The 16,987-nt window shown below is 35.3% G+C and overlaps 1 protein-coding gene across 3 annotated transcripts in view; it reads left to right on the forward strand.

Annotated features, from left to right (window-relative positions):
* USP6NL (USP6 N-terminal like) overlaps positions 1-16,987 on the forward strand; it is a 174,945-nt gene that overhangs the window by 100,491 nt on the left and 57,467 nt on the right. For 2 of the 3 annotated variants that reach the window (XM_024580458.4, XM_024580467.4), the window contains 2 exons: positions 8,939-9,006; positions 11,359-11,441. In XM_024580458.4, the coding sequence (XP_024436226.2) occupies positions 8,939-9,006; positions 11,359-11,441 (151 nt within the window). Of the gene's footprint in view, positions 1-3,662; positions 3,869-8,938; positions 9,007-11,358; positions 11,442-16,987 lie in introns of those variants that run through there. The other variant, XM_024580449.4, reaches the window with a different exon arrangement.

Consider the following 16,987-nt stretch of genomic DNA (forward strand, 5'->3'; position numbering starts at 1 on the left):
TGGAATTTATGTCATTGGTTCTTTCATGCATTTAGCTTTCAGTTTTGGGCTGTTCCCTTTTTGATCATGATCATTTATACTATTTTCATAATTGCAGCTCTGGCCAGAATCTTCTGTTGTTGTGTTGTTCCCAAGTGAACATGAGAAGGACGGAAGGAAGCCAGATGATTTTTCTAAGATGATTACACTGTTGGGGAAAGAAGGAGATAAATGGGTTTTTGAGGTTGTGGATTTTTTGGTAAGGCATTTAACATGGAATTGACGGAGTTATGAGAGATGGAAACGGGACTGGGCTGGAGTGCAATGGAGTATTGGATTATAGACTTGCCCCCTCCCCCCAACTCAATGGAGGGGATAAAAGGGACAGGAGATTCTGGATCAGTTCTCACAGGACCACAGATGGCGCTTTTGATTTAGGCTACCTCAGTATCCCCAGATGCTGTTTAAGAATAAGTTTTCTTGAGGGGAGGGCAGTTATATATAACTTGTAGGTGTCCATATTTAACTTCATCTCTCACAGAATGACCTGTTAAAATAAGCGGAATTTATGTACCCTTATGACTGATGCACTTTCCTTTATTTTGTTTGTTGTTAGTTGTATTTTGTAGTTAATTCTGCTTCTTCCTCCACTGAGCATTCCTTCCAGCCTGAATCTAGAGCACGACAAAATAAATGCTGAAGTTTTAGCAGTGGTGCCTATTAAGATTTTAACACTAAAAGAATCTTTATTCTTGATGTTATACTGAGTGTTATTCTTAGTGTTAATACTGAGGAAGCAATCCAAATAACTGAAACCATTGCTTAAGCACTGTTGATTCATAGACCCTCAGAGATGAAATGGAAATAAGGAACTCAAATCCTAGACATGAGTAACTTATTTGTATTACTTCAGGGGAAAAAGCATGGGCCATATGAATACATTGAACTTGAAATGAAAGCTATCAGGATCTGAGGCATGAAGCCCCTTCAGGGGCAGGCTGGCTGTTTTTTAGGCTAAAATGTCTTGCTGATGATGGCTCTGCTTTTCCTCTTTGCAGCAGCTGCTTTTTTCTCAGCTTACCCGTAGTTTTTGCTTTTTCAGTTTTTCAGCTTGCCTCTTTGGTTGCTTTCGACTATTAGTCTCTTTACCTCCTGATGTTTCATTTAACTTCCATTACAAATTAACTTTCTCAGTTTATTCCAGTTCAAATTCCTAAGAGAGGATTGGTTGAGTAAATTATGTTAATGTATTAGGAAACTTGACAGCTCTTAAGAAGGTTGAGGTAGATGCACTGATGTATTGGAGCCAACCTGAACTCTGTGTTCAGTGACATCACCTTGGTAGCTTGATATTGGCCACCATAGTAGGAGTATCCAGCATGGAAACTGGCAGATGCCACAAACTTGGGCTCACAGCCTCTACTTCTTGCCTCCAAGAACTAGTTGCTAAACTTTTATTGGCACAGCACTGGGGAGATCTGTAGATGTTGATATACCCAGTTGCCAAGATGTATTGTTAAACAAAAGAAAGTGAGGTATTGGATTACTTTATAAGATGATTCTAGTTTTTGAATAGGAGAGATTTAAATATATGTGAGTGTGCATGCATACATGCAGATTCTTATATGATGCGTAGAGTACTTTTGGTAGGTAAGAGCAGCTGTGTCTACGATGGGGGATTAGGTTTGGAATGGTTTGTGTGCAGATCAGAGTTTAGTTTTAGTTTCTTTGTCTATACTGATTATAAACATTGAAAGCCAATTAAAATTCTTATGCAATCATAATAATGTCAATATAATTTACTTCAATCTGAAATATGAGGTATGTAGGAGGAAATATAATCCTAATGTCAAAAGTATCAAGGTTAAATGAACTCACTTTTTCCATAGGCCATCAAATTCACAGCCAAATTCACATCTCCCTTTGTACATTACTTCATATTTGACTGATTTAATACTCTCTGCTTTGCTTGTTATGAGACTTCCAATAGTCTCTCACCCCCTTTTTAGGTATCTTTTATATGTAAGATTTTACTATATTTGCTAATAAGATCCATGATCTATATGTTTCCTAGAATCCACTTTCTTACTGAAGATACTTTGTATTCCCTATTCTAATGTAGGTTAGTTGTTCTCCAGGCAACAACACATCTGGAAATGTCTAATTTTAGCTTCCTGAGATTTCATGGATCCTGTATCTACACCTCTTTTTTATTGTGTTAAATAAAAAATTATTATGATACTTGTTAACAGTAAAGAAATCTTTATCCAGGACTATTACAGTAGGTGTCGAGACTGTCATAACAGGAGAGAGAGATTGGGCTCAACTCCAAATACATAAGCACAAGTAGAGATTTATAGCCAACACGCAGAGTGAAGAGTTTGGTGGATGCAAGATTACTAAGAGGAGACATCCAGGGTAGGGGCTTCTTGCTAAAATGACTTAACAGGATTCTTGGTAAAGGCAGGCCAGGGTGATCAGATATTAAAGGTAGTGGGTGAGGAATCTGACCAGATGTCAAAGGTGATCAGATATCAAAAGTTGGGGTTGGGGGTGGGGAGCTATCACTCAACTGACTTAGCAGGGTTCTTGATACAACTGGGCTAGGAAGGCGGAATACAGGATGGGAGACCTAGGTTGGGGCCTAGTTGAGAAGAGGGCTCTGTGGAGGCTGATTGACCTTCTTGTGTCCCTTTTATAAGTTGCCTTGTAATTACATTGGTGCCACCTGCATGATCCAGGGTAATCTCCCATATATCTGCAGATTCCTTTGCCATATAAGGTACATTCACATGTTCCAGAGATTCAGATGTGGACATTTGTTGTGGACATTCTTCACCTCACCATATCCTGTGATATCTAAAAATGCTCTTATTTTTCCCTCATGCTTAATTGATAGTTTGACTTGGAATAGAATCCCCAGTTCATGATCATCTTTTCTCAGAACTTTGACAATAGTGCTTCATTATCTTCAAGCTGATAAGAAGTTCGATGCCAGCCTGATTCTCATTCCTTGGTATATGACTTGACATTTTTCCTTCTCTCTAAGCTTGTGAGATATTTGGCAAAGTGGTTTCCAAATTGTAGGTCCTTACCCTTTTAAAAGAAGAAAAGAAGGAAGCAATAAGGGGAAGAAGGAAAGAATAAATAGAATAGAAATTTTCACAATGCCATCCTGTAGTAGTTATAAGTATTGTTACATGAAACATTTGTTTCATTTGTCTACATGTGGTATGTTAAGAATTTCCAAAACCTTCCAGAAATTAGCATGTATTTACTTAGTGTCTGAAACAGGAGAGTTTTCACATTAAAAGTTATCATTAAAATTATGCTACAATATAAAATATATTTGAGGAGGAGAACATTCCTACTTAGCTTTACTGTTTTAAATAAACATTTTCTTTGTTGCTCCATGACAAACTTTATTAAAATTAATAAATAAGAGTGTGGCTGATTTTGAAGTACAAGAGTAAGACGTATTCTGGAGCTGCTTGCTTAAAGTCCTTGTTTGTTATTAGCTGGAATGCTGGGTGTAGGCTGGTGCGGTTCATACTTGGGATCTAGCCTGAAAGACATGTTTTTACCCTCAACAAATACCATCTTTGTTTGAATATCTATAGTCCATGTAACCACAGCTAAGTCTTTTTTCTTCCTCAGAATGTATTTCAAATGTCTCCTTTCTTGTGCTCGTTTCACCAATAGTTTAAAGTAGAGCTGCCTTCCATTTTTCTGTTTCAGTTTGTTGCAGAATGTGTGAGGGTATCACCTAACACCCTTGGTGTGCTTGAGAACTGTAAAATAATAATGAAATCTTGGAATAAATAAGCTTACTCTATGAGGACTGAAGCTGTTGTTAACTTCCAAGGCCAGCCTGGGTATCTAACAAAGGGTAAAGTAATTTTTAAATTAGTAAAATTGTTGATATGTATATTTAAAGTGCTTCCTTCAAAATGTACACCAGGAAAAAATGGTCTGCTGTCGATCTTGTTTTATTGGATTGATTGTGAAACTTAACAACTTTGAATGAATTGTTCATTAGAATTTTGGATTAATTGAGTAATACTGAGTGACAATGCCTGCTTTTAAAACATGTAATTCAGGAGGATACTTGATTTTTAACAGTTCTTATGTTTACTTAAATTAGAGATCTTCTTAAAACGTTGTAAAATGCTCCTTGAAATGCTATAGATCTAATTTTCTTCCATTAATTTGGGTCCAGAGATGTTTTCTTATATTATTGAGTATTATTTAATCCAAATATCTTATCCTTGCTTTTTAAAATTTGCCTCTTAAACTTTGAAAACTCATTGTAGTAGATACAAAGTCAATAAAAATAATTTGATTTAATTTGACTTGAATAATGTAATAGGTTTTTTAAATTTGATAATGGCATGTGATGTAAGTACCAAGTAACACAGCTGTCATTGTTTAATAGGTGCCTGGAGCTTCGTGCACACTTGCACACAGACACAAGACAGCTGTTGATATCCCTGTGGTCAATGTGTTAGGGCAGAGTGTTTGTTTTTGCAATGGAATTTCTAACCAATCAATTAGAATGAAACCAAAGGGAGTACTTGAGAGTAATTCTTTTTTTTAACTTATATTTTATTGATTATGCTGTTACAGTTGTACCAATTTTTCTCCCTTTCCCCTCCCCATCCCACAAGCTCCACTCCCTCACACAATCCCCCTACCATTGTTCATGTCCATAGGTCATGTGTGTAAGTTCCATTTCCTATACTGTACTTCACATCCGCATGGCTATTCTGTAACTACCTGTTTGCATTTCTTAATCCCCTCACCTCTTTACCCATGCCCTCAAACACCCCTCCCATCTGGCAACCATTAAATGCTCTCGGTATCCATGATTCTGTCTCTGTTTTTTTTTTTGTTTTTTAGATTTAGTTGTTGATAGGTATGTGTTAGTTGCCATTTTATTGTTCATAGATTTGATCTTCTTTTTCTTAAATAAGTCCCTTTAATATTTCATAAAATAATGGTTTGGTGTTGAGTGTAATTCTTTTTTTTCTCTTTTATTTTTAATAGCTTTATTGAGGTGTTATTGATATCCAATAAAATGCACATATTTAAGTGTATAATCTGGTAAGTTCTGAGATATGTATATGCCCATGACACCACCATCAATATTAAAAATGTCAAGATAATATCTATCACCCTCAACAATTTTTTTCTTTTTTTTCCCCAAGGAACATGTATAAAGGACACATGAACAATGTTGAGTGTAAATCTTAATAAACTTCTCAACTATAGAGCAGACAGTATGAAACATAATTTAACTATAGAAAGTTCTATTTAAGGATACTACTTCTTATTCTAAAGATGATTGTTTCACAATGCAGAATATTAAGTAATGTCTCTAAACTTGGTGTTGAAAAGATTGGCATTTCCATTTAGTCACTTTAAAGAAGCAGGTTGTTTGCTTCTTGTTGGCTGTATTTTATAAAATTAGTTGCATCCACTTAGTTACTGATGGGCACTTAGGCTGTTTCCAGCACTTGCCTATTATAAATAACACTGCTATGAACATTGGGGTATATAGGTTCTTTTGGATTGGTGTTTCAGGATTCTTAGGTATAATACTAGCAGTGGAATTGCTGGGTCAAAAGGCAGTTCCATTTTTAGTTTTTTTGAGGAAATTCCATACTGTTTTCTACAGAGGCTACACCAGTCTGCATTCCCACCAATGTTTAGGGTTCCCTTTTCTCTACAACCTCACTAGCACTTACTGTTTGTTAATTTGATTATGATGGCCATTCTGACCATTGTGAAGTGGTATCTCATTGTGGTTTTAATTTGAATCTCTCTGATGGCTAGTGATGCTGAGCATCTTTTCATATGTCTCTGGGCCCTCTGTATGTCCTTGGAGAAGTGTCTGTTCAAGTCCTTTGCCCATTTTTTAATAGGGTTGTTTGTCTTCCTGGTGTGGAGTCATGTGAGTTCTTTATATATTTTGGAGATCAAACCCTTGTCCAAGGTATCATTGGGAGATATATTTTCCCATATGGTTGGTTCCCTTTTCATTTTGTGATGTTTTCTTTAGCTGTGCAGAAGCTTTTTAACTCGATGTAATCCCATTTGTTTATTATTTCCTTTGTATCCCTTGCTCTAGGAGACATCACTGAAAATATTGCTGTGTAGGATATCTGAAATTTTTCTGCCTGTGTTCACCTCTAGGACTTTTAAAGTGTCGTGACTTATATTTAAGTCTTTTATCTATCTTGAATTTATTTTTGTGTATGGTGTAAGTTGGTGGTCAAGCCCTTTTTTTAGAATACATTTATAAAATTTTCTCCTCATACAGAAATACTAAGATGAGGAATTTCTAAAGAAATTTAAAGATATAGAACATTTATTTGATTTAGAGTCAAGTCAACTGTTCTTATCATCTTAAAATATATCATCTGTCTCCCATAAAATTAGGATACAGTTTCATCCAGTTCCAGTACAGCTTCTGTTATATAGTTGGATTTTCTTTTCTGGAAATCTCTAGGCTAGAGATGATTCATGTAAAGCATTACATTTCCAGTTTGTCACAATGATGTTTTCTTGGGAAACTTTATCTCACTTCTCAACTCCATACAGTTCTAGTTTTTGCCTTTTTTCTTTTAAACTTTTAGTTGTTAAGTTGGAAATATAGTTGCAACTCCTACCGGTAGCAGGAATAAAGGACATGTTGGTATAAAATACATTCATAGAAAATGCTTATCCATGCAATTGGCCTAATCACTCTGGAAATTCATGCTTAGCTGTTCTGAAAATGGAAATGAAACTTAATACATAGTCAGGTTTCCTTGTTTAACTTATGTTGATTTGCTTTCCCTTCCCTTCTGTAAAAATGTGAATGTAATGTTTTAAAGCTGGGCAACAGAAGAAGGAAAAAGGAATTGAGAAAGGTTCATAAATATAAAATGGGATAATGAATTATGTATATAATTGAGTTGATTATCTCAGACTTCTGATTGCATTAGTTCACTGAAAATCTGAAGTAGTCTGTATGTTTGTTATTTTATCGAACCATTCTATTATGTATCCACATATGCCCCAAAGGACAGCATATTGACACACTTTATAATCTAACTGTGAAAAGCAGTGGCATAAACATTTTTTACTAAATAAACATTAAAAATTTTATAGATTCCCATTTTTCTATTTTTACTATTAAAAACAACCTTGTGCTTGTTTGGTGATATCATTGGCATAAAACCCTAGCGGTGGAATTGTTAGGTAAAGGATATGCCTCTTTTTAAGATTTTTGATACATATTATCAAATTGCTTTCCAGAAAGATTTGTGCATTTATAATTCTACTGTCAGTGTAAGGTACTGCAGATTCGCCCATTGTTGTCAGCGTTGAGTAATATCATTGCATTTTTTGGTTAGTCTGAGATAGGTGCAAAGGGGATATTTTAAAACTTGTGTATCTTTAGCTTTTAATGACTTTGATTCCCCTCCCTGCTCCATGTCTTGGCTTTTAAATTTAGATTTTATTTTTATGGGAGCTATACTTGGTTTAAAGATTCAGCAGTCTGTAAGACTTATTTGAAAACTAGCTGACTTCCATATTCCTCCCTCCACACTGCCGTCTCCCTTAGGGCTGATTCATTTTCTGTTTACTTCTGTATAGTGTGAGATAACGCCCCTCTATTACCACTTCCTGCTTCTGTAGCTTTAGGCCTCATCTGTTTCCTGCTTTGGATTTGGTTTTCTTCTGTGCACCCAGTCTCTGCTACACACCTGCACATCCCTTCAACTCTTTTTAACCCCACCCTTCTCTCAGGAATTACTATTTCCTGATCCTTTGGGGTGGGGGTTAAAGAATCCCTCTATTGTCATTTTAGTGTGGTTTTAGGAGGATATGTGTGTTCCATCTGCCATCTTTAACTGGAAGTCCTTTTTTTGTGCCTTTAGTAATCAATGTTATAAAGTAATACTTATATGGAGTCAAGACTGACTGGATTTGAATCCTGGCTTTGCTATTGACTAGCATTGAGACCTAAGACACGTTAGTTCAAATCTCTAGACCTCATTTGTTCATCTGTGCAATAGGCTTCATATAATACCTATTTTAGACTGTTGTTGTAAAGTGCTCTTCAGATTAGTATCTGCTGCCTAGCAGTATCTTACTATCTTCCAGACACTTAGTAAGAATACAAACATAGTTGTCCCTGCTCTTGTTACTCTTGTGAATTTTATGCTCATGACCTTGACCCAATCTTCCAGTGGAATGCTTGTCCTTTTTCTTGATCAGAGGTGCCATTTATATAGTCTGTCACTGGTCTTTTATTTTTATTCATGGTACTTGGGATATGTAATCATATTCATACTGTTTTATGTTATGATCTCTACTTTTGTTGTCATATTTGTGTTTTTGAAAGATACATGGTGGTAATAAAGACAGAAAGGTATGGGATAGGTAGGAGAGTAAAATAGGAAATTATTTGAGGCTATTGATAAAGAGGGCCTGAGAGGCTAAATGAAGAAATGATTATTTTTGTCATGTAAGAGCACTTTTTTTTTGGTGGACAAATTCCCTTAATTTTTAAAAGCCGCCTTGAGTGTTCTTCTCATGGTCTACCCAAATGTATTTCATTGAAAACTTAGAGCTTTTACTTTCAGTTTCTCCTCTAATACTTACTTCTCTGAAATTAGATCCAAAATTGATTGAGTGATAAAATTTATCATATCCCTCAAGTTAATGCTATGTTAACAAAGTTGCTTTCTTTTGAATGTTATATATAATATTGAAATGATATATATGTTGATATTTCAAGGTTGTACAGATACTTAACTCATCCTTTTAAGTTTATTTGATTTTTGCTGGTTTGTCATTTTTGGTAATGTGTGTTTTATTTTACTTGGATCTGTTTTGTCTTAGTTTTATAATTAAATAACTTATGATTCTTTAAATGGCAGTTCATCTAAATTTAATGTCTCCACAGATTCAGACCAGGATGTAGCACTCAAACTTGCCCAGGAGCGAGCTGAAATTGTTGCTAAATATGACAGAGTAAGTATTCATATTTACTCTTTAAGTTTTATTAGGAAAAACCATATAAATAGAAATGGATTTGCTTTTAGGTGCCTGATTACAGGTACTTAAAGAGCTTGATTACAGAACCAGTCTGTTTATTTCATGTGACTGTTGAAGTCATCTTTTTTCTCTGACTTCATCTCTAAATGTTCTCTCTTTCCTTGCCTCTGCTCCAGCCACTCCCGTCTCTTGCTGTTCTTCCAACACACCGGGCTTGCTCCTGGCTCAGGGTCTTCGCACTGGCTGTTTCTTCTGCCTAGAACACACAGATCTTGGGTATCCTCGTGCCTCATTGCCTTACCTCTTTCAGATTTTTACCCAGATGCCACCTTCATGAAATCTGCGAACATACTGTTTAATACTCTTCCTTTGTCCTCGGCACCCTGTATCCCCTTCTTTTATTTATTTTTCACCATAGCACTTATTACATCAACAGTCTATATATTATACTTTGTTTGTTGACTGCTCTCACTCCTAGAATGTAAAATTCTCTGAGGGTATGAATTTCTTTTGTTTGCTTTACTCTTAGAGTGTAAACACCTAGAAAGGTTCCTGACTCATATTAGATATTCAACAAATGTTTTAATGTTAGTATATGGAATTAAATACCCACTTTATTCATAACTTATTTATAACTAATATGTGCTATTAAAAATTTACCCTGGATTTGAAATTTTAAATTATACATTTGTATATATTCTCCATTAGCATTTTATCCTTAAATTAGTTATAAAATCTGGTTTTTAATGCCCTAGGAAATCACAATTGTTGATGATTTACGTGTCTCATTATTTCTTAACCTCTTGAGGTCTGTGAGTCACAGCAGAGATTTATAAATGTCATGTTTTATATTTATATCACTTGCATGTAATTTTATATCTGTTATTTTTCATTATTGTGAGAACAACAGGAGCATGGAATTAGAGAAAGCCGTCTGGACTGTGCCCTGCTTCCAGGGAGGCATACAGGCTGTGCTCAGCTCAATGGCTATGTTCCCAGAGTTTGTTTTTAAGTGGTCATTTGGAACATCAGACACAGTTTCCCATTACTATGATTAGGTTTTGGGTAGTCCATGAAAAACCTAATTAATTTATTTAACTGCTTAACTAATTTAAAACCAATAGAACTGTCAGTCATTCATCCTTGCATGCTTTTTTTTTTTCATGCAACTAACAGTGACCAGGCTAGGCATTGACCTAGGCTCTAGGGATTCACATTACAGACATGAGTTAGAGCTGTTTTTGCCAACAAGATGCTCATGGCTTACTTGGAGAACACATGAGCAGACAATTGTAAAGTATACTCAGATGGAGGGGGTTACAAGACAGTTGGGTACTGAGTCTGAAATTTGAGGGATTGGTCCAAGGGCGTCTACCCCGTAGCCTGCAGACCACATGTGGCCCAGGATGGCTATGAATGAGGCCCAACATAAAATCCTAAATTTACTTAAAACGTTATGAGATTTTTTTTGTTTTTCTTAGTGTTTGTGTATTTAATGTGTGGCCCAAGACAACTCTTCTTCCAGTGTAGCTCCGAGATGCCAAAAGGTTGGACACCCCTGGGTAGACAGTTACATTTGGGGTCTCTGCACTGACAGTGCAAGTTAGCCTCAAGGGTGGAATGGGAGCAGTGGCTGAGGACAGAGGTCTGGACACATTGACAGTTAAGAGATACTGTGAAAAAGCCACCAAAAGAAGAGCTGGAAGGGATGAGGAGAACCAAGGGAGGTGATGTCATGTAGGTTGAGGAATAGAAAGTGAGAAGCAGCACTACCAAGTGCTTCAAAAAAATCCATTTGGAAAGGACTGAAAAGTGTCCACCATATTTAACAATGGTAGATCGTTTTTGACTTTGGCAGGAATCATTTCAGGGCTGATGTATCTGTGAAGTAAAGAAGCAGAGAGACAAGGTGGATAGCCCCACCCTTCTGAGAAGTTTGGATGAAACGACAAGAATACTTTTTTTTCCCAAGACATGTTCACTCAAAAACTTTAAAGTTTGATGGGTTGTTCTTGAGTGACTTTCTTTTTCTCCTTTGCTCCCTCCTTCCCAGGTACTCACAGGAACCCAAGTCTGAGCAAAGCTTCACTACATTTCAGTTGTTGCTGACATATGGTATCTTCCAAAGTGTGTAACTTGAAAATAGTGATGATATTGCCAAAAATATCTATATATATATTTTAAAGTTAGCTAAGGTGGATGGTGCCTCATGTCCAGCTCTTACTATTCCTACATAAAAATGGCTCTCCCTTTTTTGGTCTTTGTATTTTAAAAAAGTATTCAATTTTACAGGTTTCCAGTAACATCCTTCTTTGTTCACTGTTTTAGGGACGAGAAGGTGCAGAGATTGAACCTTGGGAAGATGCTGATTACCTTGTTTACAAAGTCACAGATAGATTTGGCTTTTTACAGTAAGTTGCATAGATTGAAAGCTAACTTTTTAATTATAATGCTTCTGTGGACACCTGTTATATTTACTTTATTTTATTTTATTTATTTATTTATTATTTTTTTAAATCCTCACCTGAGGATATATTTATTGATTTTAGAGAGAGAGGAAGTAAGAGGAAGAGAAACATTGATGTGAGAGAGAAACATTGATCGGTTGGTTGCCTCCCATGCATGCCCTGACTGGGGCTTGAACCTGCAACCTAGGTATGTGCCCTGACTAGGAATCGAACCCGCAACCTTTTGGTGTATGGGATGATGCTCCAACCAACTGAGCCACCCAGCCAGGGTGATTTTATTTATTTTTAATAGCATGCTATGAATAAGATTCCAAGACTTGTCTTGCAACATACTTTTGCTATTAAATTCCTGGCATTCTTAACCTCTGTGATTGAAATTCAACTATTTTGTAAGAATACAATCTTTAATACATATTTGTTATATTTTTGTAAGAACATTAGGTGCAATAAATGAGTTGCATTAATAATTTAGCAGAATTAAATGGAAATAAATAACAATTTGTATTTCAAAAATAATTATAAAACATGCCATGTTATATAAATGCATTTTTAAAATAATGAGCAATTAGAACTTTTAGTTTTATGCAGCCTAAAATTGAGTGATGAAAAAAAACATCCGTTAATCTTCCTTATAGTTGTAAATGTACTTGTATTATTGCTTCTCAAAATTAATTCCATTTATCCTGAGTATGTTATATGAAGAGTTGAGAGAGGTCTAGACCACTATAAAGTGGTTAAAAGGATTTTGACTCTGAAAAACATAGTGTAAATGATGTGAATCTACCTGTCCTGGTTCTGGCATTGTTTAGTCAGATTCCTGTGGGCTGGAGACTTCTGTTCATTTCTCTAGTTTGTTTGGTTCCATACAGTTCAGTGACTAACTTCTCATTCAAATATATTTTTCAGTCTTATTTATTATAAATAGGAAAAAGCCAGAGATTTTTATTTTATGATATACGATTAAAGTTGAGGGAAAAATACATTTCTTATATAGTTCATAGCAGTAACTTACAGTACTCAGAACTTGTTTTCTCCTTTCGTTCAGGTTTCTTGCATTTAGGTAGTATTTGGTTGTCTAATGTTTTTCTCAGGGTAAAACAAGCAAACAGACACAGAAATAGTACTCTAAATTAGAGAATATATGCTTTTCCTGTGGCTTCACTGGGTTAGTTAACCATTTCATGCCTCATGTGTAAAATAGAAATTATTAACTGCTTTACATACCTTACAATGTAGAGGAAGATTTGAAGACACAAAATAATAGAATACTATACAAAGGACAAATATAAAGTGTTATTATTATAACTAATGATATTAGCATATGCAAAATATTCTCCTGAGTAATTACAATTAGAAGACTTTGAACTTCAATGGACTAGCAGAGCAGTATTTAACTATGATGAAAATACTGTTCTTAAATTAACCCCTCCCCACTTCCACTTTTTTTTTTTTTTATTTAAGTAAATCAAGCTTGGCCACAAATGTGGCAGGAAATGCGTACACATTTCTGTGGGTTAATGTGCAGATCTGAGGTATGTGAGTAAAGTTTTGGAGGACAGCTTGAGCATTTAGCACTGTCAGGAGCAGTGGGTCCCACACTAGTCAGCTGGGAACTGTTTGTTTTTAAAAATAGATTTCTGGGGTCTATCCCAGATTTTGGGTTAGCAGGTGGAACACAGCTCAGCTGATTTTGACCTCTGCAGTGTTTCTGATGGCAGTGAACTATTCTAAAAGATGTGTTATTCATGAAATGGTCTATTATAGTACAAAATACATATGAAAAAACTGTGCATTCCAAAAGGATCTAGTAATTACCTAAATTCTTTTTTCTCCTTGCTTGAAACAATATGAGCAAGTTTCTGGGCCAAGAGCCTAGCCTGTACTTGACAGTCTAAAACTCACACTCAGTTATTTTGTGCTTGTTTTTTACCCTCTGTGCTGAGGTCCATTGGCACTAGTGGGGAAAAAGTCAGTCCATTTATCTTAGTAATATCAGTTAATATTTATTGAGCACTTACTGTGTAACAGGCATTGTTTTATGCTCTTTACATGGATTAACTCATTTATTTCTTTCAAAATCTCTTTGGGATAAGTATTCTGTTTTTTAAAAAATCAGTTTTTTAGATGAAAATGAAGCACAAAGAGATCATGCAGCTTGCCTAGGTTGTGCTGACAGTGTCAGATCTGGCGTGCAGACCTTGGCAGTCCTACAGCCGAGCTGTGTTCTGAACTGCTGTATTACACTGCCTGTTACTGCTCTCCCATATTTTTAATAAAAGAAACCCAATAGAAGGTTTTGAAATGCCTAGAAAGAGAAAGGGGACAAAAAGAGTGCCTAATGAGAGGGATACTGTTCGAAACGATCACGTGTGCTGAGTTAATGCCCAGAGAGCAAAGCTCTCCACTCCTTTAGAAACGAAGCTGATTGATACCAGTTCTCATACTACCCACAGCACTAGGTTTTCTTTTTATTTACTCCTTGATGCTGTCCTAAGGCAGGCAGCTCAAATCAAATGAGAATAATGAAACATAGAAATGGATTTTAGTGTAATGTTAGGATTTATTAAATTTTGCCAAAATCACTTATTTTTGTTACAATATCTGTCTATTTTCAGTAAATCGCTCTTTCCAGAGGTCGTTTCTGGTGGCTTTTATTGCTTGTCACTGTAGACTGGAGTTTTTTGTGCTGTTGAATAAAGTCATGTGTCCTGAGTGTTTAGATATTGCTCCCTGTCACACCTTGATTGAAAGAGTATTTTTTTCTGCGTAGTTCTTTGCAATTTTTGATTGATTCTCCAATGAAATTGGATTATAAGTGTCAATGTCAATAAAATGCAATGGGAAAAATGAAATTTGTAGCCTTCACTGAAGGCTGCTGACTTCATATCTAATTATAGTTTTAGTAAGTTACATTACTTGTTATAATATGTAAAGAAGGATGCCGGTAATTAACAAATGCAGTACAGGACTAACTTGGTTCTACAACAGATTTCACAATAAATATGAAAACTGTTGCCAGACCAGCTTGGCTTGATGCTGGAACAGGAATGTCCTTGTTAAGTACTCAGAAATGGGAAGCTGTCCCCAGTCTGTCCCCAGTCTGTGTGCCCGTGATCACACTGCTTTGGAGAATGGAGGAATTGGGCTTATTTAAAAAGTTAGAGAACTTTCAACAGTTTTAACAAAAATAGCCAGTGCAACTATGCTCAACAAAGAATGCTTGGTATTTGGATAAAGATAGATAAAGCTTTTAGGTCAGAAGTTATTAATAGAAGAAATAGAAGGAAATTGTACCAAAAATAAAGATAAAATTAATACCAAGCTTCAAGTTTTCAACACTTTATCAAAATACAGATATTTATAAAATTAGTTGATTGTAGTTTAATATAACTGTATAAATATTAGAAAACCAAAATAAAGGTGATTTTGTTTTTAAATAATAATCTTTTGATTATAACTGTAATATTTTGACAAGGGCTTGAGAACTCTCTATTCATCTAATAATTTTGACTAGAATAAATGTAAATTTAGACAAAACTTACTACAAAAATAGAAATAAAATTTAGTCAGTATATTCAGCTTAACTGATTTTAACAAGTTAACTTAAGTTTCCAAGATGAAAGTTTATCTTAAGTTATAGAAATACCCCATCTAAGCTATTAAAAAGTTACAGATGCATGTACTCTAATTAGTAATTCTTAACTTAATAGCAGATGAAAAAATATATCCAGTTAAGGTCTCTCTCTCTTCAGAGATGACTGTTGTTGTCATTGTCATTTTTACTTGCTGTATTTCTGTGAAGCATTGCTTCCTACTGTCAGCTTGTGTTTTCTTTGAGCCACTTCTAGGTGCTTCTTTCTCTTAGAGGACAAACCTTTGTTTTCTAAAGCAGAGGAAGGCAATCATTTTCTGTAAAGTACCAAATATTAGATATTTTTGACTTTATGGACCATTTGTCACAGCCATTCAGCTCTACCATTGTAGCATGAAAACAACCACAGACAATACATAAATGAATGAGTGTGGCAGTATTCCAGTAAAACTTCATTTACAAAAACAGGCAGTGGCTGGATTTCATCCATGGTCTGTAGTTTCCTGATCTGAAAGAATACTCCTCTTACCCAGATTTTGGTCCGTTTATTTTCCTACATGAAGTGTTTTTAGGTGGCAAGGTAAAGGTGCATGCGTGCATGCAGGCCTGTGTTTATCCTTCCCTTTGTACATTCATCCAGCAATGTTAGTGTATTCCTTCAATGTGCCAGTACCTGTGCCTGAGGCTGGTACAGTGCTTTACAGGTGTATTCTAGACATTGTGTGTGGCTCTTGTTAGAGCAGCATTCCCTTGGTTTCTTTCTGGAAGGCTGTGGATATTAATGTATTCTGATATATAAATTTGAGGAGGAATAGTTTTTTGGAGATGAGTGTTATGCACAGAAAATTTTGTATAAAAGGTTTTAGGATATGGAGTAATATGCAAGAAAGTGCATATAGGAAAACTTGACCACATTCTTGAGCTCTATCATCAATCAATGAAGTCTCAAGATTAATTATAAAATTCAACATACATTCATGAAAACTCAACAAAATGGGTAGAGAAGGAGTGTATCTCAACATATTAAAGGCCATATATGACAAGTGCACAACTAAGATCATTCTCAGTGGGAAAAAACTGAAAGCTTTTCCTTGAAGATCAGAAATAAGACAGGATTGCCCACTCTCACCAATTTATTCAATATAGCTCTGGCTAGGACTTCTGAAAGAAGTGCTAGGACTTTCAGAAGTCCTAGCCAGAGCAACAAGGCAAGAAAAAAAAGGCATCCAAATCGGAAGAAAAGAAATAAAACTGTCTCTATTTGCAGGTAATATGATCTTATACATAGAAACCCTAAAGACTCCACCAAAAAGAAACCAAAATGTGTTAGAACTAATAAACAAATTCAGTAAAAATGCAGAATTCAAACTCAATATACAAAAAAAATCAATTGTGCTTCTATATACTAGTAACAAACTATCAGAAAGAGAAATTAAAAGAACAGTTTCATTTATAATTGCATCAAAAAATAAAATCCTAGGAACCAATTTAACCAAAGAAGTAATAGATCTATACTCTGAAAAGTATAGGGCATTGATGAAAAAAAATGGAATAAAATACAAATAAATGGGATGATGGTCCATGCTCATGGATTAGAATAATTAACATTGTTAAAATGCCCATTCTACCCAAAGCAATATACACATTCAAAGCAATCTCTATCAGAATATCAGTGGCTTGTTTTATGGAAATAGAATAAACAGTCCTAAAACTTGTATATAATCACAAAAGACCCTAAATTACCAAAGCAATTTTGAGCAAGAAGAACAAGGCTGGAGGCATCACACTTCCTAGTGTCAAACTATATTACAAAGCTATAGTAATCAAAACTGTATGGTATTGACATAAAAACAGACATACAGATTAGTGGAACAGAATTGAGAGCCTAAAAGTAAAC

The sequence above is a fragment of the Desmodus rotundus genome, chromosome 4 (genome assembly GCF_022682495.2).
Source record: "Desmodus rotundus isolate HL8 chromosome 4, HLdesRot8A.1, whole genome shotgun sequence".
NCBI classification, from domain to species: Eukaryota; Metazoa; Chordata; class Mammalia; order Chiroptera; family Phyllostomidae; genus Desmodus; species Desmodus rotundus.